Source organism: Camelus bactrianus, chromosome 28, assembly GCF_048773025.1.
Source record: "Camelus bactrianus isolate YW-2024 breed Bactrian camel chromosome 28, ASM4877302v1, whole genome shotgun sequence".
Lineage (NCBI taxonomy): Eukaryota > Metazoa > Chordata > Mammalia > Artiodactyla > Camelidae > Camelus > Camelus bactrianus.
In genome coordinates, this window is record NC_133566.1 from 15,450,968 (window position 1) to 15,474,728 (window position 23,761).

Sequence of the window (23,761 nt, forward strand, 5' to 3'; positions counted from 1 at the left end):
CCCCGCGAGGATGCACGTGGCTGGACTCCACCGCTGCTCCTTCTGCTTCCCCTGGCTGGGGCCACAGAAGGGTGTGTCTCCCCTTCGGGTCATGGGCCAGAAGGCGTGGATTGGACCCGAGCTCATGGACCAGAGGGGCCACTGTGGACACGCGGTGGTGGCATGTCTTCCTCCAGCCACTACTGAGACAGCCCCAAAACAGACCTCAGGATCTCCCCATCCCTGGAGACAGGACCAGGACCCCCCTCTCTGGACCCCACCTTTAAAAGCAGGGACAAGAATTCCCTGAACTATAACAGCTGCTGCTCGCTGGCTGGCTCCGCAGCACTGACATGAGTTCCCGCCTCCCCTCTTTTCCCCTGTAGGCCCCAAGCCTCGGCCCCTTGGCCCCTTTAGTAATGGGGACATAGAGTCATAAGCCCTCTACCAAAGAGCTTCAGCCAGCTGTCTCCCATGTCCTCAGAAATGTGCCAGGATCATGCCTGATTCCAGTATCTTTGGTTGCCTCCTGTATTTTGATATAGTAAGTGTTCAATTAATACCTTTTCATTGAATGGCTGTAAAAAAACGAATCAATGCTTTAATAAATAAATAAATCCACGGTTAGTCAGGTCAGTCTCTGAGGAAATGTGCTAAGTCTCCTGCACTAGTCCTTAATGCCATGACCACCATGAGCATGCTGTGGTCAAACACTGTTTCCTTGGTCCATTCAAAATTGAGAGGAAAAGGTACGCGTTTTGTAGGGTGCACCTCACAGCTAGAAATCCAGTTGCCTCTGCACAGCATTTGGATGGAGAATCGCCTCACATCACAGCTTGTGGTGCTGGCTGGCTGGCCCCACCACCTGGCCTAGACACTGGAATTACCCTTCAGCGGTTTCTGTTTTCTGGAATGTTTTCTGGCGTTCTTTTCTTGAGACGTCTGCCACCAAGTCTTTCCATTCATTATAAAAATATTATAGGTCGTGTTTGCCGGAGGGTATCTGAAAGGAAACACACAGGAACTGTACCGCGCAGCTACACGCGGAGGGGTTCCTCCTGTCTGCTCCCCGGGAGGCAGCAGAGGCTGCAGCTTCTGGGGGGGCAGGAGTCTACGGACTTCCCACCAGGAGGGTTTGTCGTCTGCGAAATTCCTTTTGCCTCTGGGCACCGCAGAGCCTCTGGGAAAGTCCTTTCCCCCTACTTTCTCATCACGAAGGCAGGCTCCCCACGGTTTTGCTTAGTCTCTGTGGGGTGGAGCCAGTCTTTCCCTCTAAGAGACACGGAGGGGAGATGGTGAGTCTGAGGGACAAGCCCCACCAGAGCTGTGAGGTGGGTCTGGTTATTTCCAGGAACTCTAGTCTTCTCTCACGTCTGCCACCTTTAAGGCTCTCCTTTCACTTCAGGGGACCCACTGCGGTTTCAAGGGAGAAAGCTGATGTGAGGTGGTGGTGACTGGCCTGAATGGGTTACCAGTCCTGGGAGCCTTGGCATTTTCAAGGACACCTTTAGGGAAAGCAATGCACTCTCGTGGGGAGATTTCAATACTGCAGTCTCAGAGTGGGGTGGGTGGGGTGGGGGGTGGACACCTCCCCCTCTCAACACCACCACAGCCCGTTTCTCTGTGGACAAGCTGCGTACTCAGCACAGGGTTGCGCAGGACCTGAGGGGCTTTGGGGAGCTGCTCTTCCGCTCAGGAGGGTTTGTCTCAAGGGATGCAGATCAAAGCACATCATTTCAAGGTGCAATTACTACAAATGCATAATCTTCTAAACTCTGCTTTCTTGTGCCTGCTCCTGGTTACAGCCTTTGTGCTTCAGTCTCTCATCCAGGGGATAACTGAAATATTTAACAACTGGTGCAGACAGGCAGTGACTAATCAAAATGGCCACCGCTGCTCCAGGCATTAACCCTTCATTTGCTGGATCATGGGGAAGACAGGGAAGTCTGGGGAGGCTCTGGGAAGGAGCCATTTACCAACAAATACAGGCATCTCTCAATATTCCAACAACCAGTGCTGCAGTACCAGCGTGAATGAGCTGAACACCAGCCCCTTCTCACCTCCTCCAGAGCCTCACCCCTCCCCACACTCCTGGAGCTGTACTTTTTCTTTCTGTTCTATGTCCATGTTCCTATTTTCCAATCTTTCAGCCAGAAGGTGTACCATCTCCTCTCTCAGTAGCCCTCAGTGTGGGAAGAGGTGTGACCTGATCTGCAGGGTTTTCCAGAGGCAAGCACGGCCCAAGCCAGGAAACCCAAAACCCAGCTGTGCATTAAGACCACAAGGCAGTGCTCAAAACCAGCCAGCTGGGTTATCTGCATCACAAAGCACGCAGGTGATGCTGCTGCACCAGCAGGCTTGGCGGTCCCTGCCCTCCTCCCAAATCCCCAGTCAGTAGGAAGCTCTGGGACAATGCTAGTACAAACCCCTGTGAGCTCTGGGAAGGGAGGTGGGTGCTGAGAGCCACTCACAATGGCTGCTTCCTCCTGATGTATGTGATCAACACCAACAGCAGCAACACTGTGGCCACGAGGATTCCCGCCACCGAGACCGCGGCGATGATGATGTTCCGCTGGAGGAAATGCAGAAGCTGCACACAGGGCACACTCCTATTTGGAACAGCTAAGTGAGAAGACACGTGGCCAAGTAAACAGAGAGGGACGACCCCGTACAGATCTGCAGGGACAGCCTGTTAGTTCTGCTTACAGCTGAATTGAAAACCTTAGCATCTTAGCAGCTGGCTCTGGAAGTCCTCTTGGGGAAGAAACTGGCTATGTTTAGGAAAATACATTCATAACCTGTTTGGTAGTGGAGGTGAGGTGCTGAGGGTATCAGCTGGCGAGCAGCAAAGCAACCGGAGTTTGCAGGAGGTGAGGAGAGGAAGAGAGGATGGACGGAAGAGGCAGGGCCACCACAGGAGGTGGGAAAGCCCTGCTGTGGTGGCTTTTAGGAAAAATGGACTCAGGTATTTGGTCTGAAGCTTTTCACAGGGCAGTGACATGATCTCCCCTCTGCTGCCCCCATCCCTCCATCCCTCACCCCACCCCTAGCTTCAGGAAATTCTGCCCTACACGAAACCTGCCTCGTGTGTGCAGGCTTGGGGGAATTTCAGGAAATGAGGCAACATGATGCCAAGATGATTCTGAGCTCATGTGGAAATTTTGAGGGTAGATCTGGAATGCCACTGCATGTGGGCTTGGGAGTACAAGGCAATCTTCACTAAATTTCAAAGGAAGGAGACCCCAGGTGACAATGGGGACTCAGAGCTTCTGTCACCCCATTTGTAATGTGACCAAAAAAGAAAAGGGAAATGGGGCACAGAGGTCCAATGACAGGAAGCAGATGTGGAGAAGCTGCTGAGGGAGACCAGAGATGCAGGCAGGAGAATGCTGGCCAGGTGCCTTCTGGGGTAATGCGGAGAAAACAGGGCATGTCTGACAACCCACCTTCATCAATCCTGTGTCAAGGGGCAACCACATCAAGCAACTCTAAGGGCTCTACTGGAATAATTCAGCATTTAATTTCTTAAAGAGAGGAGGTGACAACCAGTATAATTGTGATAGCGAGTGGCTACATGGAAGGATTGTACTGGGCTTGGTACCAGCACGTGGCCATGATGGACAAGTTTCCACCCACCATGGATGGGCCCAGGCTCAGGTAGTCCGAGGGTGAAGATCAGGGACTAGGTTAACCTTTGGGATATAACCCTCCGGATTGTGGGAATGCATCCGTGTGCAGTGCTGTAGGGACTGTGAGGACACCCATGAGATGAAGGACCCATGCTGTGTAGATGCAACAGCAAAGAAGCATCTTTTTGAAAGGTGGAGGAGGTGGGGGTGGGCAAATTCCTGGAGTTAGTTTAATTCGTAATTTTAACTGCAGGTCATTGCTTTTGTGGGTAAATTAAAGGTGTGCTGACATCTAGTCCATTAAAATACCATGAAAGGCAAACAGATGCATTCTGAAGTCATCCATACTTAGGTTCTTATTTAGCGTATGCTGTGTGGATTATTACCTGGACTGATTGCTTCTTGAAGTGTTCCTTTACCTACGGTGGTTAACTGCTTGTCACTTGCATCCCTGTTGAACAGAGAAGATTCTTTATCCCTCTTCTCCTCTGCACTGTGACCTACAAAAGACAAAAAACAAAATGTGTTCATCAAAAAACAACCATCAGCTTGTGATTAGTTCTGTTTTCATGATGCAAGTAATTACTTCTAGAGTCAAAGGGAGGAGCTAGGATCTTGGAGAAGAGTCCAAACTACATCAGTGTTAAGTTTGTTGATTTTTTAAATCTAACAGGTTACTGGGTAGACCAAGGCCGTGGTTCTCATGCTTGAGTGTGCATCAGAATCACCAGGAGGCCTTGTTAAAATGCAGATCTCTGGGCCCCACCCCAGGGTTTCTGAATCAGTAGGGTGGGGGACGTGAGAATGTGCATTTCTCAGAGACCCCGAATGAGGCTGGCTGCCGGTCAGGGACCACACTTACAGGACTTAGCAAGAAACTTTCAACCAGCCGCTGAGCCTCTATGACCCCAGGCTCCACTAGTATAAAACAGAGTAATAAGACCTATCTCACAGCATAATGTCCATGAAAACAACTTATAAACCACAAAGTATTACCAAAAAAATGTTTCTTGAAGTGTGTGGCCAAGATGGCAGAGCAGGAAGACCCTGAGCTCACTTCTTCCCATGGGCACACCAAAGCCACAACTCTACGGAACGGCTATCTGTGACAATGACCTGAAGACTTGTAGAAAAGACGTCCCACAACTAAAGATATAAAGAAGGAACCACAGCAAGATGGTGTATAGTCAAGGCCCACACCCCAGTCAATGGAACCCACAAACAGCAGGATAATCACAACTGTAGAGGTCTCTCCATCCCTCCATCTCTCTGTCTCTCTGCAGAGAACAAGCATCCTGATCTGCTTCTTTATGCTGTGAAATTTTACAAAAGCAAGCTCTCTCACGGTGGGGGTTTGGAGAAGTCATGGGTATCCTAAACCTTTCCAGCGTCTAGAGCACTCTTCCTCATTCGTTGAGCACCCACATTAGCCAGCCCAGTATTCCTGGAGAAGACTGTCTGAGCCCCACCTGCTGGACCCTTAGCTTAGACTCCCATTTGGTCCAGAACTCAGGCAAGAGGAAGAAGAGGTATTACATGTTGACCCTCAACTCCAATTTTATCCATTTGCATTTACCATTGTTGGAAATTCTGTCCACGCTGCCAAGGGAAAATTCTGATTCAGGAGAATTTCCATCAAAATCAGCTTCTTTGATGATGAAACACATAAAAATAACGAAAAAGTTTTTATCAGTACACACAAGCACCTTGGGTCTATTTTTTAAAGTGGTTAAATGCTAATATAGAATTCAGCTTGTACTTGGAAATGTGTATTTGAAAGTTTGTATGTCATTGTAGAGAGTGGCACCAGCTGATGGCTGATTACAGAGGCTGGAGCCCAGGCAGAGGCTGTGGGAAAGGAATGGAAATTCACATTTGTATGCAAATTTCCAACACAGGGCACTTCCGTGCACTGCTGGAAATTTCTGATACACAATTCTATCCTTATGACCTTGGATCAAATACCTGTCTTTATCCTCAAAGTGTTACTTAAAAAAAAAAATAATATGAAGCTGCTTTAAAAGGAAAAGTATATTCAGCACTTTTGTTATTTCAACAGGTGTGCCCAGGACAAGTGGGTTTTTTTTTTGGGGGGGGTCTTGTTCTCATCCATGGAATGAGGTACTAATGACTGCACCGGCTCTCACCCAGAGCTGAGATTAGCCTCAAACCAGGTCATACACGTGGAAGTGTAAGAGTGTCCAGCGGGAGTTATTACACCAGTCAGGGCTCCTGGTGTCAAGAACGGTGAACACCGCTTGGAATTCTAGTTCCCATCCTCTGAATAGCCTTCAGAAGGTAAGGACCTGCCTGACACATGAACTTGAGGGATATCCCCAAAGTAGAGGGATAGTCACACTTTTATCTTGGAAGTGATAGGATTTCAGACAATTCTTTCCTTCACATCTCAATCTGTCTTTGCTGCACAAGTAGCTGTTTTAAAGAATGGTAAAGTGATAGCATGTCACATATAATACAGCCCCTCAGCCTATAGGAAAACGTGCCCTTAGAGATTGAAAGACAATACTTGCTTTCTTTCACGTCTCTCTCTGTAATTGATTCGTCTGCTGTCTTTGTTTCATCAAACGGTGCATCATACGGAACTTTGGAAAACCCTTGCAGTAGAATTTCATCTCAAGTGAAGTAAATAAAGGCATGTTAATACCAGCAGTGGAAGGCTGACATATATTCTCTGTAAGTACCCAAAGCAGTCTACAAATACAGTAAGTTCTGGGAGATGAGAAGGTCATCTGAAGGCAGAGGCAGAGACTGGAATGAGGCAGCCCTAAGCCAAGGAGCTCTAGGAGCCTCCAGGAGCTGGGAGAGGCATGAAGAACTCTCCCCTAGAGCCTGCAGAGGGAGCGTGGTCCTGCCAACACCTTGATCTTGAACTTGTGGCCTCCAAAACTGAGAGAGAATAAATTTCTGTTGTTTTTAAGTCAAAAAAATAAATAAAAATAAAAATAAATAAATACAGTGAATAAATGCTACAAACTCAATGGATAGGTGAAATTATACTCGAAAATACCTTCTCTTAGGAAGGGAGATTCTAATCACATAGATCATTTCTGAAAAATTGTGATTCCACTACATGTCCTGGGCAGTAAACACTGACCTCTAAAGATACGTGGCTAGAAACTTTGTCCCAGATCTCATGGTATGTAGTGTCATAATTTTCCTTCTTATTCCTGCTGTCATTCTGACTCACCTCTGAGACTTTCCCCAAGAGGGCCCATAAAAATGGGGTAAAAATAAAGCAGAAAAGATTTTTAAAAGTCAGAAAGCTCTTAATTTACAAGCTGTTCCTAATTTTTCATGGTTATGATTTTTCTGAAATATATTTATTTCTCCTTCCCTTTTAAAGTTTTTAGTATTCTACTTTTTTTCCTCGGGCCAGCAGTTTTATTTTTTCCTTCTAGGTTTACTTTGCAAAGCCACAGAAAATAATCACCACAAATTCCATTCATTTTGTATATATCCTGAGTCCTTTTTCAAGGGCTATTAGTACATTGGTGGGTGGTCTACTCACCCGATGGAATAAACGCTTACAATAAGGACACGAAAAGGTTAACCATCACAGGGACTCATTTAAAATGATGAGTTCTCACCATCCTCTTTCTTGATGAATGCATTGACCTACAAGTTCCTGAACTGTTGTTCAGAAGGAACCTGGCAAGTTTACCAGTGGACCACCAATGCCAAGGCCAACACTGGCATGGCACTGATCCTTCCAAACCCTGAATTTGACACTCATCTTCAGATGCACTTACTCCCCCTCCACACATGTGGAGCTGGATTCAGAGACACAGGGCACCTGCCAAGAAGAGAAAAGCCTTCCCATTCCTATGTAGGAACTCCTGGAAGCGTGGAGAGTGGGACTGCAAAAACTACGTGCAGCCATGCATTCATTCAGTCATGGCAACCTACCAAAATCACTCGGCCAGGTAGTACAGATTTATTGAAGCTTCTTTAACAGCACACATGGAAGAAGGGCAAACCCAGAATTCCTGAAATGCCTTTTCTGCTTCAACTGAGATAATCATGTGGTTTTGTACTTCACTGTTAATGTGGTCTATTACAATAACTGATTTTCCTGTGTTGAATCATGCTTGCATTCCAGGAATAAATCCCACTTGGTCTGGTATATAATCCTTTTAATATGATGCTTAATTCAGTTTTCTAGTATTTTGTTGAGGGACTTTGCATTTATATTTATAAGTGATATTTCTCCATAGTTTTCTTATACTGTCTTTGTCTGGCTTTGGTATCAGGGTAATACTGGCCTCTTAGAATGAGTTAAGAAGTGTTTCTTCCCCTTCAATTTTTCGGAAGACTTAGAGAAGCATTAGTGTCAGCTCTTATTTACATGCTTGGTAGTATTCACCTGGATGTGAATGTGAAGCAACCTGAGCCTGGGCTTTTCCTTGTTGGGAGGGTTTGATTACTGATTCAGTCTTCTTATTCATTACAAGTCTATTCCAATTTTGTTTCTTCTGAGTCAGTTTTGGTAGTTTGTTTCTAGGACTGTGTTCATTTTTTCTAAGTTATCTAATTTGTCAGCATACAATTGTTCATAGTATTCTCTTTTAATCATTTTTATTTCTGCAATTAGTAGTAACCTCACATTTCTTAACTACTAATTGAGTCTTCCCTCTTTTTCCTCATTCAATCTAACTAAAAATTTGTCAGTTTTACCTTTTCAAGGAACCAAGTTTTGGTTTCATATATTTTTTTCTATTGTTTTTCTATTCTCTATTTCATTTATTTCCACTCGATTCTTTATTACTTCCTTCCTTCTACTAGTTTTGAATATAGTTGGCTATTCTTTTTATAGTTTATCAAAGTATACAGATAGGTTATTTATTTGAGACATTTCTTCTGTTTTAATGTATGCATTTATAGTTATAAATTTCCTTCTTAGCATTGTTTTTGCTGCAGGGATTTTGGTATGTTGTGTTTGACTTTCATTCATCTCAAGGCAATTTCTAATTTCTTATTGGTTATTTAAGAGTGTGTTGCTTTATTTCCACATATTTGTGAATTTTCCAGTGTTTCCACTGCTGTAGATTTCCCATCTCATTTCATTGTGAAGGAAAAAATACTTTACATGACTTTAATCTTTTTCAGTTTACTCAGAGTTGTTTTGTGGCCCACAGACGGTCTATCCTGGAGAATGTTCTATATGCATCTGGAAAGAATGTGTTTTCTGCGGTTGTTGGGTGGCATGTTCTGTGTAAGTTTATTAGGTCTAATTGGTTTATAGTGTTGGTCACGTCTTCTATTTCCCTGTTGATTGTTCATCTAGTCCTGTCTACTACTGAAAGTGGGGTACTGGAGTCTCCGGTTATTATTGTAGAACTATTTCTCCATTCAGTTCTGTCCATTATTGGTTCATATAGGGGTTCTGCTGCTATGTGCATATGTTTATAATTATGTATATTGAAATTCTTATCAATATATAATGTCCTTCTTTGTCTCTTGTAAATTTTTTTTTTATTTGAAATCTATTTTGTTGGAAAATAATACAGCCACTCCAGCTCTCTTCTCGTTGCTATTTGCATGCCTTTTCCCATCATTTTACTACCTTTTTATGTCGTTTTACCAAGTCTATCATAGACAACAAGTAGATAGATCTGGTTTTTTCTACCCATTTGCTAATCTGTGTCCTTTAATAAGCATTTAACTCATTTACATTTAATGTGATTACTGATCAGGAAGAATTTACTAATGCCATTTAGCTATTTGGTTTCATGTCTTAACAAATTTTGTTATTTTTTCATTAACATTTTAAACTTATAACAACCTAGTTTGAATAGTATCAATTTAGTTTTAATAGCATGCAAATACTCTGCTCATATATATCTCCATCCCTCCCCTTTTATGTTGTTATTGTCTTAGATTACATCTTTGTACACTGTATGCCCATTAACATAGATTTACAATGATTGTTTTATGTACATGCCTTCTAAATCACATTAGAAAAAGAGATAAGTTACAAACCAAACCAAAATGACAATAACATTGGCTTTTATATTCACCCATGTAGTCACCTTTACCACCATTATTTCATTTTTTTTTCTTTTGGCTTTGAATTTCTATCTAGTATTCTTTCATTTCAGTCTGAAGTACTCTCTTTAGTATTTCTACAGGGCAGATCTCTTAGGTTACATTTATCTGGAAATGTCTTCATTTCTCCTCCCTGATCAAAGAATAGTTTTGTCAGGTATAGAATTCTTGGTTGACAGTACTTTTCATTCAAGACTTCAAATACGTCATTTCACTGCTTGTGGCCTCAATGATTTTTGTGTTGCGATCAGCCATTAATCTTATTGAGGATCCCTTGTACATAGTGAGTCTCTTCTCTTTGGATGTTTACAAGATTCTCTGTCTTCTGGTTTCAACAATTTGACTACAATGTCTTTAGTGTGGATCTCTTCTATTTATCCTGCCTGGAGTTTGTAGAGCTTCTTGGATGTGTATAATCATCAGATTTGGGATGTTTTGGAGCATGATTCCCTCAAATATTTTCTCCATCCCTTTCTTTCTTCTCATTCTGGGACTTTTAAACTGTGTATGTTGCTACTCTTGATGGTGTCTCACAGTCCCTCGTGCTGTTTATTTTTTTCAGTTTTTCTTTTCTCTTCCTCAGATTGGATACTTTCAATTGTCCAAAGTCAAAGTTAAGGATCCTTAATTCTGCCTGTTCAAATCTGCTGCCAAATCCCTCTAGTGAATTTTTCATTTCAGTTACTGTACTTTTCAACTTTAGAATTTCTCTTTGGCTCCTTTTTATAATTTCTATTTATCTATTGAGATTCTCATTTTGTTCAAACACTGTTTTCCTGATTTCCTTAAGTTCTTTGTCTGTCATTTCCTCTACTCATTGAACATACTGAAGACAGTTGATTTAATACCTTTGATGAATAATTCCAATTTCTAGGTTTCCTCAGGAATGGGTTCTGTCCAATTCTTTTTTATTTTCCTATTAATAGGCCATACTATCTTGTTTCTTTGTATGTTTTGTAATTTTTTTTGTTGAGAGCTAAACATTCCAAGTTTTATATTTTGATAACTTTGGAAATCTAATTCTCCCATTCCTCATAGATGACCAATTTCTGCTTGTTGAGGCCTAGAACCATGCATTTGTGACTTTTTCAAACTATTTTGGCAAAATGTGTATGCCTTGTTGTGTATGGGTGCTGAATTTCCAGTTTGTTATCTCTGTGGTCACTCAGTGGCCTGACAAAGGTTTCTTTAAGTGTCTATATTTCAAAAAGAGAAAAACAAAAAATACTGTTTCTTTAATGTCCTTAACAAGGTTTCTTGGAAGCCTCTTCAGACCATGAGAGTAAAATAATGGCCACCCTCAGTGCCAGCCCTTGGTGATTAAAGGCTGTGATCAATACACACCCAAATTTTTGAAGGACATGGTCCCTATTGCCCATTCTGACACCAGCAAGTCACACTGAGAATGTGGGCTGCCAACCACTTGGTTTCCTGCCATGGGCCTGGGGGATGGAGAATGGCAGGATCTACATGAAATACTGAAATTCACTAACATTTACCAGACTCTTCATCAAGCTCTTTCCAGGATGATGCAAGTATTCAAATGAAATCCAATGTTCCAAAATAGTTGCTTAAGATAGTACTCGCCAGCTGAGTTATAGCTTTGGTGAAGAGATGTACTCCTGAAGTTTCCTCCATCACCATCTTCCATCTAGGCCTTGGTTTTTCTCAAATGTTACATGGGAAGCTTGGAAGAGATCAGTGAGTCCCAGCCTAGAATCAACTGGAGAGCTTTAAAAACTACTGATTCAAAGTTCTCATGCCATGCCAGGAAATCTGATCATGTGTCTCTTTTTAACAATCTCTCAGGGGATTCTCATCCTCAGGGCTAAGGATGTGGGAGAAGGTCTATCTCAGTCTTGGGGCCTCATCCATCTCCAACAGGTGCAGAAATCACCTGGGCATCTCATCCAGAAGTGATGCAGCTGGTCCAGGGTGGGGTCTGACACTGTGGTTCCAATGACTCCTAGATGGTGGCCCTGCCGCTGCTACCTGGATCCCTCTTTGAAGAACAGAACTCTTTCCAACTCTTTATCTTCTAATTTTGCTTAATTTCTTGAGACTCTAACATTTAGAAAACTGCTTCTAGCCTCAAGGCAATGCACCTTTCTTCTCATCAGAGCAGCAGGAGCAGGTTACCTGAGACACCACCACGGACAAGCACAAGACTCTTCAAATACAGCCTGACAGTTTCACGTGAGCAGATTACTTACCAAACAGTCGAGCCAAATGTTCTTCTTGCTTATTTGAACCTGATGCAAACTCGGCATCTCTCAAGCTCTTTTGTTGAGGATAATCTACGGGAAAATAAACCTCAGCTGTGAGACAGTCTTTCATTGGCTCTGCATGTAATTCTCTTTAAATCCACACACTCAGGTGTAGTATTTTGAGAGAACCACCTTGCAGTTAGCCTGCTCCAGGGGAGAGCCCTGGGCTTGGGCTCCGGTACAACATTTGAACACTGCATGATCTTAGGCAGTAAAGCTCATGGAGTTTGGTTTTCTCATCTGAGGCTGGAGGGAAAGATGTCCAACCACTGGAGATCTGTGAGGAGAGGGGATAAAATTCACTGACGCGACCTGCAGACTGAAAGCGCTCTCCCCTCTTCCGGGCTCTGCGCTACTGTCTGTGATGAACGGCAGTAACGGTGCCAGTTCCAAGCAAGGTCATGCTCAGAGCTCAGCTGTGGGAGGCACAGGGACAGATGAACACACATCTCAGGGTCCTTTCAACAAACACTCTCCTCCACAGGCAATGAGGCCAACGAGCAGTGACCAACCATTCTGGAAACGTGATGCTCTCTTGTGTTGGAGGACAGGGAACAGTGCTACTGTATACTCTGCACTAATCCACACTATGGGTCTGTATTTGGGAGGGGCTCAGGGGCCTGAGGTCACCCTGACTTGACCTCTTGGATAAGCACAAGGAATTCCTGATGTTGTCACTGAGGAATGAGAAAATGAAGATGCAAACAGAGATGGACCAGATCAGCAATCTCCCCTAGGATGTTGTGGTTGGACATTAAGACTTCTGCTGACCCTCACTTGGCCACATCAAGGATGTGAATTAATTGTGCTAAAAGACTAGCAACCTGTGAAGATTTTGAGCTGTATTTTCAGGCTTTTCTTTTTTGAGGTTATGATGTCTGTGTCCACACACACTTTCCTGATTCAAGGTCAAGGTCCGCCCTTTTCTCTGGCCCCTGAGGGGTGGGCAACCCCATCCCGGGAGGAGAAACTTGTCCCCTAATGAAGGAGTTTCAGGCCACAGCACCTGCCTATTCTGAGAGGCACAGCACATTCATGAAGTGTCTGCAAGAATCTGAACTTTTAACTAAGAACCAGTGACAATACCAATTATCACACGGTTTTCTCGTAGACAGTCTGCATAGCCATTGAGTAATCTGTGCACATGGCAGCTTTCAATTCTATAACAACAAAAAAATTGGTAGGAAGGCCTACCTGGTGCATGCCGAATGATTTCAAGTATGACTACTCTGATCCAATAAATAACAAATGTATGTTTCTCTGTTAGTGAGACATTGGTGAATTGTTAGGAATAGACAATCACGCAAGCACTTTGCTAAAAATGTGTTCATCATATTGCATCAGCCAGTGGAGCATAAAGAAACACTGTGCAGGACACACCATCATGATTACGCAGTAAAATATTCAGTTTTAATCACATGGTTCATAAACTCCATTAGGAGTCTGTTAGTTATAAAATTGGTTTGCTAGTAGTTTTATAATTTCAACATGGCACACGTGCCTGGTTTATTCTGGCAAATAATTACCCAGTTGTAAGATTTTCCTAATGCACACTGTGTCCACCTGAAAGGATTTCTCTGTCACTTGTGTGATTTGGGCTGATGTACATGTTTTTGGCATAGGGGGTCAGCTCCTTCCCCTTAGCTTTCTCATTTGAGCATCAGTACAAAGGGAGAAATCAGCTCTGCTACTCACTGCAAATACTTTCCAGAGGCTGGGGGAGGGGGAGGTGATGGGGAGGAGTGTAGGAGGCTCCACTCTCCCAAGTCAGTGACTAGGACACATGTACATTGAACTACGAAGTGTGTTGAATACAGTTACTACACTACTCACATCAAGTGTTACCAGGAACAGTGAACACCACTTACAAACCTGGTTCCTGTCCTCTGAACACCCTTCAAGGTGAGAGAACCTGCCTGACCCTTGAATTTCAGAGATCACCCCCAAAATACTGGGATATTCAACCTCCGGACTATAGACTTCCATAATCTCTAGAAGGTTATAGAGAATATTTTGGGCAATTCTTTCTTCCACATCTCAGTTTGGTTTTGCCCCACACCTATCTGGTTTAAAGAATGCTAAAATGACAGGGCAGTACAAACAATACAATACAGGCACACCTCGATATTGCAGGGCGAGTTGTAGCTTACCACAATAAAGTGAATAGCACAAAAGTGAGTCACATGAAATTTTGGTTTCCCAGTGCATACAAAAGTTATGTCTCCACTATACTGTAGTCTGTTAAGTGTGTAACAGCATTAGGTCTTAAAAAAAATACCTTTATTAAAATACTTTATTGTTAAAAAATGCTAACCACCATCTGAGCCTTTGGTGAGTCATAGTAATAATATCAAAGGTCACTGCTCACAGGTCACCATAACAAATATAATTGTAATGGAAATGTTTGAAATAGTGTGAGAATTACCAGAATGTGACACAGAGACAAGAAGTGAGCAATGCCATTGGGAAAATGGTGCCAAAAGACGTGCTCAGTGCAGGGTTCTCACAAACCTTCAGTAAAAAGCACAATGTCCACAACGAGCAATAAAGCGGAGAGCAGTAAACGAGGTCTGACTGAGCAAAGACCTTCCAAAATGTGCACTTAAGAGTTTTAAAGACATATACTTGCTTTCTTTCACGTCTCTCTTTGTAACTGATTTATCTGCTGTTCTTGTTTCATCAGATGGAACTTTGGAAAACACTTGCAGCAGAATTTCATCTCAAGTGAAGCAAAGAAAGGCATGTTAATATCAGCAATCCAGGATTAACATATTCTGCTCTTAGTACCGAAAGTAGCCTACAAATACAGTGAATAAATGATACAAAGGCAATGGCTAGATAATGTTATGCTGTAAAATGCCTTGTCTTAAAAAGGGGAAGTTGGTCTCTCTAAATCATTTCTGAATAATTTTGATTTCACTCGCTGTCCCAGACAGGAAACACTGCCCTCTATAGATCTGCAGCTAGATAATCTGCCCCAAATCTCAGGATATCTAATGTCATAATTTTTCTTCTTGCTCCTGCTGTCTTTCTCCCCAGTTCTGAGACTGTCCCCAACCTGTCCCTCTGTATGAGCAAACCTCCTTCCTGTTTCTACACGATGCACATCATTTTCTGCCATGAAGACTTACTGCCTCTCCTAGGAAGCTTCTCACAGTGAGATTCTGCTTTTGTGGCAGACACACCTAGACGCAAATCCTGATTTTATTGTTTAGCTAATGTGATCTTGGGCAAATAACTCCACCTCTGTGAGCTTCAGTTCCTTCACTGGTAGGCTGGGGATACGAGCATTTAACTCATAGAAATTCTGTGAAAATTGAATAAAACAATGTATGTAAAAGCACTTAACACAGTGCCACCCTGAGGATCATGCAAAGGCTAAGTGTTTGGAAACTGCTAGTCACCATCTTATTTATAATAACCCCTAGATAAGCTAGTAATTACTGCTTGTTTTCTGCTCGTTGGAACCCTGCACAGGTGGAAAGATATGTGGGTAAGTAAGGAAAAAAGACATAAAACACAAAGGAAACAAAGATGTCATTAGTATGTAACAGAAAAAAGAGATTTCTGCCACAGAAGCTATGGCATTCCATCACCAGCCATCTTTGCCCCCTTCTGTACCTAACTGTGATTAGAGCCTCAGGGACCAGCCCTCAGAAAAACACTTCCTTTCCACCCTCCCTGGTAGGTGGGAGGGCTGAGGGACTTGCAAATCTCCTCCAAAGACTCCTGGGACCCTGGAAGACTCTTGCCCCTCCAGATGGAAGAGAAAGTAGTGCTGGGGCTGCACTTCCACACCCCTTTACCTCCTGCCTTGAGAGCAGATGTGATGTCTGGAGCTGCAGAAACCATCTTATGACCATGAGACATAAGTACATAAGATAAAAGCACATAAGACATAAGGAAAGGCTCTGATGATCTCAGAGAAATAGGCCCTGACCTAAGTCACTGAGCACTGCACCAGAGCTACAGCTGTCTCCCTCAGACTGCTTGAAACAGAAGGAAAATAAACTAATCAGTGTTTATGCCACTAACTAAAGTCTTCTGGTAACTGCAGCCACGTGCTTTATTAACTGGCATAATGACTAAGGCAACACCTGGACATCCCTCACTGAGATGATCTTGCCCACTTGAATAGAGAGTGCAGAAATGAACTCATACTTATACTAGCAATTAATCTATGACAAAGGAGGTAAGAATATACAATAAATGGTGTTGAGAAAACTGGTCAGCTACATGCAAAAGAATCCAACTGGACTACTTTCTCAAACCATATACAAAAATACTCTCAAAATGAATTAAAGACTTAAATATAAGATCTGAAATCATAAAAATCCTAGAAGAAAACATAGGCAGTATGTTCTGTGACATCACTCTTAGCAATATGTCTCCTCAGACAAGGGAAACAAAAGGAAAAATAAATAAATGATCAAACTAAAAAGCTTTTGCACAGTGAAGGAAACTATCAACAAAATGAAAAGGCCACCTACTGAATGGGAGAAGATATTTGCAAATGATATCCAATAAGGTGTTAATAACCAAATTATACAAATAACTCATACAACTCAACATCAAAAAAAAAAAAAGGTTTAAAAATAGGCAGAGGATCTGAATAGACATTTTTCCAAGGACACACATAGACAGCCAACAGATGCATGAAAAGATCTCAACATCACTAATCACCAGGCAAAAATAAATCAAAACTATAATGAGATATCACTTCACAGAATAGCTATTATCAAAAGACAACAAATAACAAGTATTGACAATGATGGGAGAAAAGGCCCCTCGTGCACTGTTGGTGGAAATGTGAATTGGTACAGCCACTATGGAAAACAGTATGGAGATTCCTCAAAAAATTAAAAATAGAACTACCATATGATCCAGCAACTCCACTCTTGGGTATTTATCTGAAGAAACTAATGACACTAATTAGAAAAGATATATTCCCCCTCCCCATGTTCATTGCAGCATTATCTACAATAGTCAAGATGTGGAAGCAACCTAAGTGCTCATCAATAGATGAATGGATAAAAAAGATGTGGTATATATCACAATGGAATATTACTCATCCATGACAAAGAGTGAAATATTGCCATTTACAACAACATGGATTATGGACCTAGAGTGTATTATGCTAACTGAAATAAGTCAGAGAAAGAGAAAGACAAACACTGTATAATTTCACTTGTATGTGGAAACGAATAATAAAAAACAAATGAATAATCATAATAAAATAGAAACAGAGTTAAAGATACAGAAAACAAACAATGGGGTGCAAGAGGGGAAGAAGTGTGGGAAAAAAATAAATGAGAGAAATTAAGAGGTACAAACTTCCTGTTGCAAAATAAATGAGTCCCAGTATGAAATGTACAGTGTGGGGAATATAGTCAATAACCATGTAATATCTTTGTATGGCGACATATCATAACTAGACTTACCATGGTCATCAGTCTCAAATGTATAGAAATATTGAGTCACTATGTTGTGTAACAGGAACTAACACGGTGTTGTAGGACAATTATACATCAAAACAAACAAACTTATAGAAAAAGACATCAGATTTGTGGTTACCAGAGGTTGAGAGTGGAGGAAGGTGGAATTGGATCAAGGCAGTCAAAAGATATAAACTAGTTATAAGATAAATAAGTAGTTATAAGATAAATAAGAGCTAGTTATAAGATACTAGTTATAAGATAAATAAGATAGAAAATAAATTACTAGGAACATAATGTACAACATGATAAATATAATTAACACTTCTATATGTTATATATGAGAGTTATGAGAGCAAATCCTGAGTTCTCATCACAAGAGAAAAAATTGCTGCTATTTCTTTACTTTTGTATTCATATGAGATAAAGGAGTAACACTAAACTTACTGTGATAATCACTTCATGATGTATGTAAGTCAAATAATTATACTGCATACTTTAAATTTCTGCAGTGCTGTATGTCACTTATATCCATAAAAGTGGAAATAAAACAAAATAAACAATCTAACTTTATACCTCAAGGAACTAGAAAAAGAAATACACACTAAGCCCAAAGTTAGTAGCAGGAAGGAAATAAAGTTTAGAGCAGAAACAAGTGAAATAGACACCAGAAAAAATAATAGAAAAGACTAACAAAACTAAAAGTTGGTTTATTGAAAAGATAAACAAAACTGACAAAACTTTAGCTAAGCCAACTAAGAAAAACAGAGAGAAGACTCAAAATCATGAATGAGAGAGGAGACATTACAATTAATACCACAGAAAATACAAAAGATCGTAAGAAACAGCTATGAAGAATTGTACACCAATTATATGCCATATAGTAAATATGGATAAATTCCTAGAAACATATAACTTACCAAATTGAATTATGAAAAAACGAAAAATCTGAACAGTGTAAATGATGAATAAGGAGATTGAATCAGTAATCAAAAACTTTCCAACAAAGAAAAGCCCCGGACCAGGTGACTTCACTGTTGAATTCTACCGAACACTTAAGTAAGAATTAATGTCAATATTTCTCAAACTATTCCAGAAAATTTAAGAGGCAGGAACCTTCCCAAAATCATTTTAGGAGACCAACATTACCCTGATACCAAAGCCAGATAATACTACAAGAAAAGAAAACTATAGACCAGTATCCCTGATGAATACAAATGTAAAATTCTCAACAAACTGAATTCAACAGCACACTAAAAGAATTGTTCACCTTGATTAAGTGGGATTTACCCCTGAAATGCAAAGATGGTTCAACATATGCAAATCAATAAATGTGATACACTTCATTAACAGAATGAAAGATAAAAATCATATGATCATCTCAATAGATGCAGGAATAGCATTTGACAAAATACAACAAACATCCTTTCACAATAAAAATAATCAACAAATTGGGTATGAAAGGAACATACCTCAGTAAAAGCCGTGTATGACAAACCCATAGCTAACACCATACTCAACTGTGAAAAGTTGAAAGTTTTTCCTCTAAGATCAAGAACAAGACAAGGGTGCTCACTCTCATCACTCCTATTCAATACAGTACTGGAAATCTAACCAGAACAATCAGGCAAGAAAAAGAAAGAAAAGGCATCCAAATCAAAAAAGAAAAAGTAAAATTGTCTTTGCAGTTGACATGATCTTACATAGAGAAAATTCTAAAGACTCCATTGAAAAACAAACAAACCAACAAAAACGTTAGAACTAATCAATGAATTCAGTAAAACTGCAGGATACAAAATCAACATTTTGTTGCAATTCTATACACTAATAATGAAACATCTGAGAAAGAAAGAAAACAATCTCATTCACAATAGCACCAAAAACAATAAAATGTTTAGGAATAAATTAGCCAAAGAGGTGAAAGATCTATACAGTGAAAACTATAAGACTGACGAAATAAACTGACAAAGACAGAAACAAATTGAAATATATCCCATGTTCATGGGTAAGAATTAACATTGTTAAAATGTCCATACATCCCTAAACCATTTATAGAGTCAATGCAATCCCTATCAAAATTCCAAATGGCATTTTTCACAGAAATAGAAAAAAAAATCTTAAAATTCATTTGGAACCACAAATCTCAAATACCCAAAACAATCCTGAGAAACAAGAACAAAGCTAGAGGCATCACACTTCCTGATTTCAAACTATACTATAAAGCTACAGCATCAAAACAACATGTTACTAGCATAAAAACTGACCTATAGACCAATGGAACAGAATCAAGAGCCAAAAATAAACCCTAGCATATTATATAATCAACTCATATTTGACAAGGGAGCCAAGAATATTCAATGAGGAAAAGACGGTCATTTCAACAAATGGTGTTCAGAATTCACTTATGAATGTTATATGTGAAAACTGGTGGAGGCTGGGGTGGGGGGTGGAGAAGAATAACAAATTTTATAAGCTCAGAAAACTTTATAAAATTGGTAGTAATTTTTCATAGTTACATTTCTTGAAATATGTTAATTTTGCCTTCCCTTTTTAATTAATTTTTTAATTGAAGAATAGTTGATTTACAATATTGTATTAGTTTTAGGTGTATAGCAAAGTGATTCAGTTATATATACATTTTTCAGATTCTTTTCCATTATAGATTATCACAAGATATTGAATATAGTTTCCTCTGCTATACAGTAAATCCTTGTTGTTTATCTATTTTATTTATAATAGTGTGTATCTAAATTCCATACTCCTAATTTATGGTGTGTGTGTGTGTGTGTGTATATATGTATATATATATATGATGTATATACATATGTGTATATACATATATATGTATACCATAAATATATATATATATATATATAATGGAATATTACTTAGCCATAAAAAAGAATGAAATATGGCCATTTGCGGCAACATGGATGGACCTATAGAGAATATTATACTAAGTGAAGTAAGTCAGAGAAAGACAAATATATGATATCACTTATATATGGAATCTAAAAATTAATACAAGTGAATTTATTTACAAAACATAAACAGACTCACAGACATAGAAAACAAACTTACGGTTACCAAAGGGGAAGGTTTGAGGGAGGAATAAATTAGGAGTAGGGGATCTCCTTCCCTTTCAAAACATTCTGGTTTCTATCTGTCCCTGGGGGGGAACAGTTTTGTTTTCCCTTTGCAGGTTTACTTGCTAAGCCACAGGAAATGACCATCACAAGTTCAAATGATTTGGTATTTGCTCTGAGTTCTTTTTCAAAGGCTGTTGTACTTTGCAGGGTGGTCTACTCACTTGATGGAATAGGTGTTTATGACAGTGACACCAAAAAAGTAATTGCTAGTAAAGTGATGAGTTCTCACAACTCCTTCCTTGTTAAATGCATTGACCTACAAGTTCCTGAACTGTTGCTCAAAGAAAACCTGGCTAGTTTATCAGTGGTCCACCAATGGCAAGGCCAACACTGGCCTGGCACTGGGCTGGTCAATAGGGCTTTGGGGGGATGGGATCCTTCCAAACCCTGCACCAGACACCCATCTTCACATGCACTCACTCCCCTTTCACACATGTGGGGCTGGATTCAGAGACACTCAGCACCTGCCAAGAGAAAAGTCTTCTCCTTCCTTGATAGGACTTCCTGCAAGCATGGATAGAACTACAATTGCTGTCTGCATCCATCGTTCATTTCGTCACGGTAACCTCCCATCACTCAGTCAGCAAGACACGTAGTGTAGGTTTACTGAAGCCTCTTTAACAGCACACATAGAAGAAGGGCAAACCCAGAATTCCTGACCTGAGACAGCCAAACAATCCACTTCCCGTGTAGACAGACGTCCCCCTTCCAAGCAGGAATGGCACGCATCACTCTGTGATCAGAACATCTATCAGCTCCCAATCTACAGGGAACCATTAGCACTTACAGCTGGGAGCTCTTTCCCAGACCAGAGATGGCCCTCAGTGTCCACTCCTGACCACACAGACACCAGAGAGAAAAAGATCTCTCTAGAATCTGAATGGCTTCCTTCAGCAGACAGCTGAAATGTTTTCAAATGTTTTCCATCAGTCTTAGCTCTCTGCTAAAGAGGAATTCCCTGGGCCTTAGTTTTTCTCAGTATTTCTCAAATCTTGGAGTAGATGCATGAGTCCCAGCATAGACTCCCCTAGAGGGCTTTGGAAACTACTTGTGTACCCCACACCAAAGAATCTGATCACTGAGGATGGGTCTGGACTTTACACAATCTCCCCATAGGATTCTCATGTTCAGTTAGGGCTGAGGACCTGGGAGAGGGTCTGTCTCAGCCTCGGGCCCTCACTCATCTCTACCCTGTGCAGAAATCACCTGGGCACCTCATCAAGGCAGATGTGATGCAGCTGGTCCAGGGTGGGGTCTGACACTGCAGTTCCAGTGGCTCCCAGGTGGAAGCACTACTGGTCTACCTGGACCCCACTTGAAGGAGCAGAAACAGTTTAGCTTCTAATTTTGCTTAATTCCCTGAAACAGACACTTAGAGAACTCATTCTAGCATCAAGGTAAAGCACTTTCCTTCCCATCAGAGCAGCAGGAACAGGTTACATGGGAGACCTCCACGGACAAGCACAAGACTCTTCAAATACTGCCTGACTGTTTCACACGAGAAGGGTACTTACCAAATAATTTAGCCAAACCTTTGTCCAAATTGTTTGAACTTGATGAAAATTCAGTATTTGAACCTGTAGGGAAAAGAAACCTTAGCTGTGAGTCAGTCATTCACTGGATCTGCAAGTAATCCTCTTTAAATCCACACACTCAGGTGTAGTATTTTGAGAGGACCATCACACAGTTGGTTTGCTCCAGGGGAGAGCGCTGGGCTTGGGTTCTGGTACATTTGAACACTGCGTGATCCTGGGCAGTAACGCTCTGTGGGGCTTGGTTTTCTCATCTAAGGCTGGAGGGAAAGATGTCCAACCACTGGAGATCTGTGAGGAGAACGGTTAAGTTCAATGATGCAACCTGCAGACTGAAAGCACTCTCCCCTCTTCCGGGCTCAGTGCTGCTGTCTGTGATGAACGGCAGTAACGGTGCCGGTTCCAAGCAAGGTCATGCTCAGAGCTCAGCTGTGGGAGGAACAGAGACAGATGAACACACAACTCATGGTCCTTTCAACAAACACTCTCTCCTCCACAGGCAATGAGGCCAACGAGCAGTGACCAACCATTCTGGAAACGTGATGCTCTCTTGTGTTGGAGGACAGGGAACAATACTACTGCATCTCTGCCCTAATCCATACTATGGATCTATATTTGGGAGGGGCTCAGGGGCCTGAGGTCACCCTGACTTGACCTCTTGGATAAGCACATGGAGTTCCTGATGTTGTCACTGAGGAATGAGAAAATGAAGATGCAAACAGAGATGGACCACATCAGCAATCTCCCCTAGGATGTTGTGGATGGACATTAAGACTTCTGCTGCTGACCCTCACCTGGCCACATCAAGGATGTGAATTAATTGTGCTAAAAGACTAGCAACCTGTGAGGATTTTGAGCTATATTATTGTGCTTTTCTTTTTTGAGGTCATGATACTATGATCAGACACATTTTCCTGATTCAAGGTCAGGGCCAGCCCTTTTCTCTGGCCAGTGAGGAGTGGACAAACCCACTAATGAAGGAGTTTTAGGCCACAGCTCCCATCTATTCTGAGTGCCACAGAGCATTCATGAAGTGTCTTCAAGAATCTGAACATTTAACTCAAAGCCAGTGGCAACGCTGGTTTCCTCCCAGTCTGTATGAGGAGGAGAACACCGGCTCCGGCCTGATTCAGGTTCATGGCAAGCCTCCCACGTCGCTAGCGGCCACAATACACCTGTGACGGTACCTTGGATCAGGTGGAAAGGGTGGAGCCCTGCACTTTGCCAATAATCCAGGAAGAGAACAAAGAAGAGGGTCTCCGCTCCTCTCTTCTTTGCCATATAGTCTGTGTACCACGAGAGAGAAGCAAAGCTCCTAAATTCCTTCAGACGTGACAGCCTTGAACTCCTGGACACTTCGGAATCGCCGGTCTGTGACGTCACACCGGAAGCGGAAGCGAGGCGTCCCGGGGGGCGGGGCCTGTGGACAGGGAGGGGCGGGGCGGCTGGCGACCCTGAGGTAACAGCCTGTCTGCGCACTTCTTCCGGCTCTGCGGCGCCTTCCTCCACCCCGCATGCCCTGCGCACGGAAGGCGGTAGGATATCAGTCAGAACTCTCAAGTTTTGAGTCCCAGAAACTCAACTAAATCAGCTTAAATGAATTGCAAGTAGCTAGAGTAGCCAGAAAAATTTTATGGCAAATCAAGATATCCCCTTACGAAGATATTGTTATTTATTGTGTAACATAAAATTATAACACCAAAA

The 23,761-nt window shown here is 41.7% G+C and overlaps 1 protein-coding gene across 3 annotated transcripts; it reads right to left on the reverse strand.

The window, feature by feature from the left end:
* Positions 1-465: 465 nt before the first annotated feature.
* On the reverse strand, positions 466-23,433 carry C28H2orf92 (chromosome 28 C2orf92 homolog). Of its 3 annotated transcripts, none has more exons than XM_074354532.1 (7): positions 23,245-23,383; positions 22,040-22,486; positions 11,888-11,971; positions 5,185-5,256; positions 3,995-4,108; positions 2,451-2,601; positions 466-982 (listed from the first exon to the last, which is right to left on the reverse strand). In XM_074354532.1, exons 2-7 carry the CDS (start codon positions 22,137-22,139, stop codon positions 850-852), a joined length of 654 nt encoding a protein of 217 aa, XP_074210633.1. In that variant the 5' UTR covers positions 22,140-22,486; positions 23,245-23,383; the 3' UTR covers positions 466-849. The 3 variants fall into 3 exon arrangements, with proteins under 3 accessions (XP_074210633.1, XP_045375581.2, XP_045375582.2); XM_045519625.2 differs by having other exon boundaries at positions 467-982; positions 22,040-22,102; positions 23,245-23,433; XM_045519626.2 differs by lacking the exon at positions 5,185-5,256 and having other exon boundaries at positions 469-982; positions 22,040-22,102; positions 23,245-23,433.
* Between the last annotated feature and the right edge of the window lie 328 nt (positions 23,434-23,761).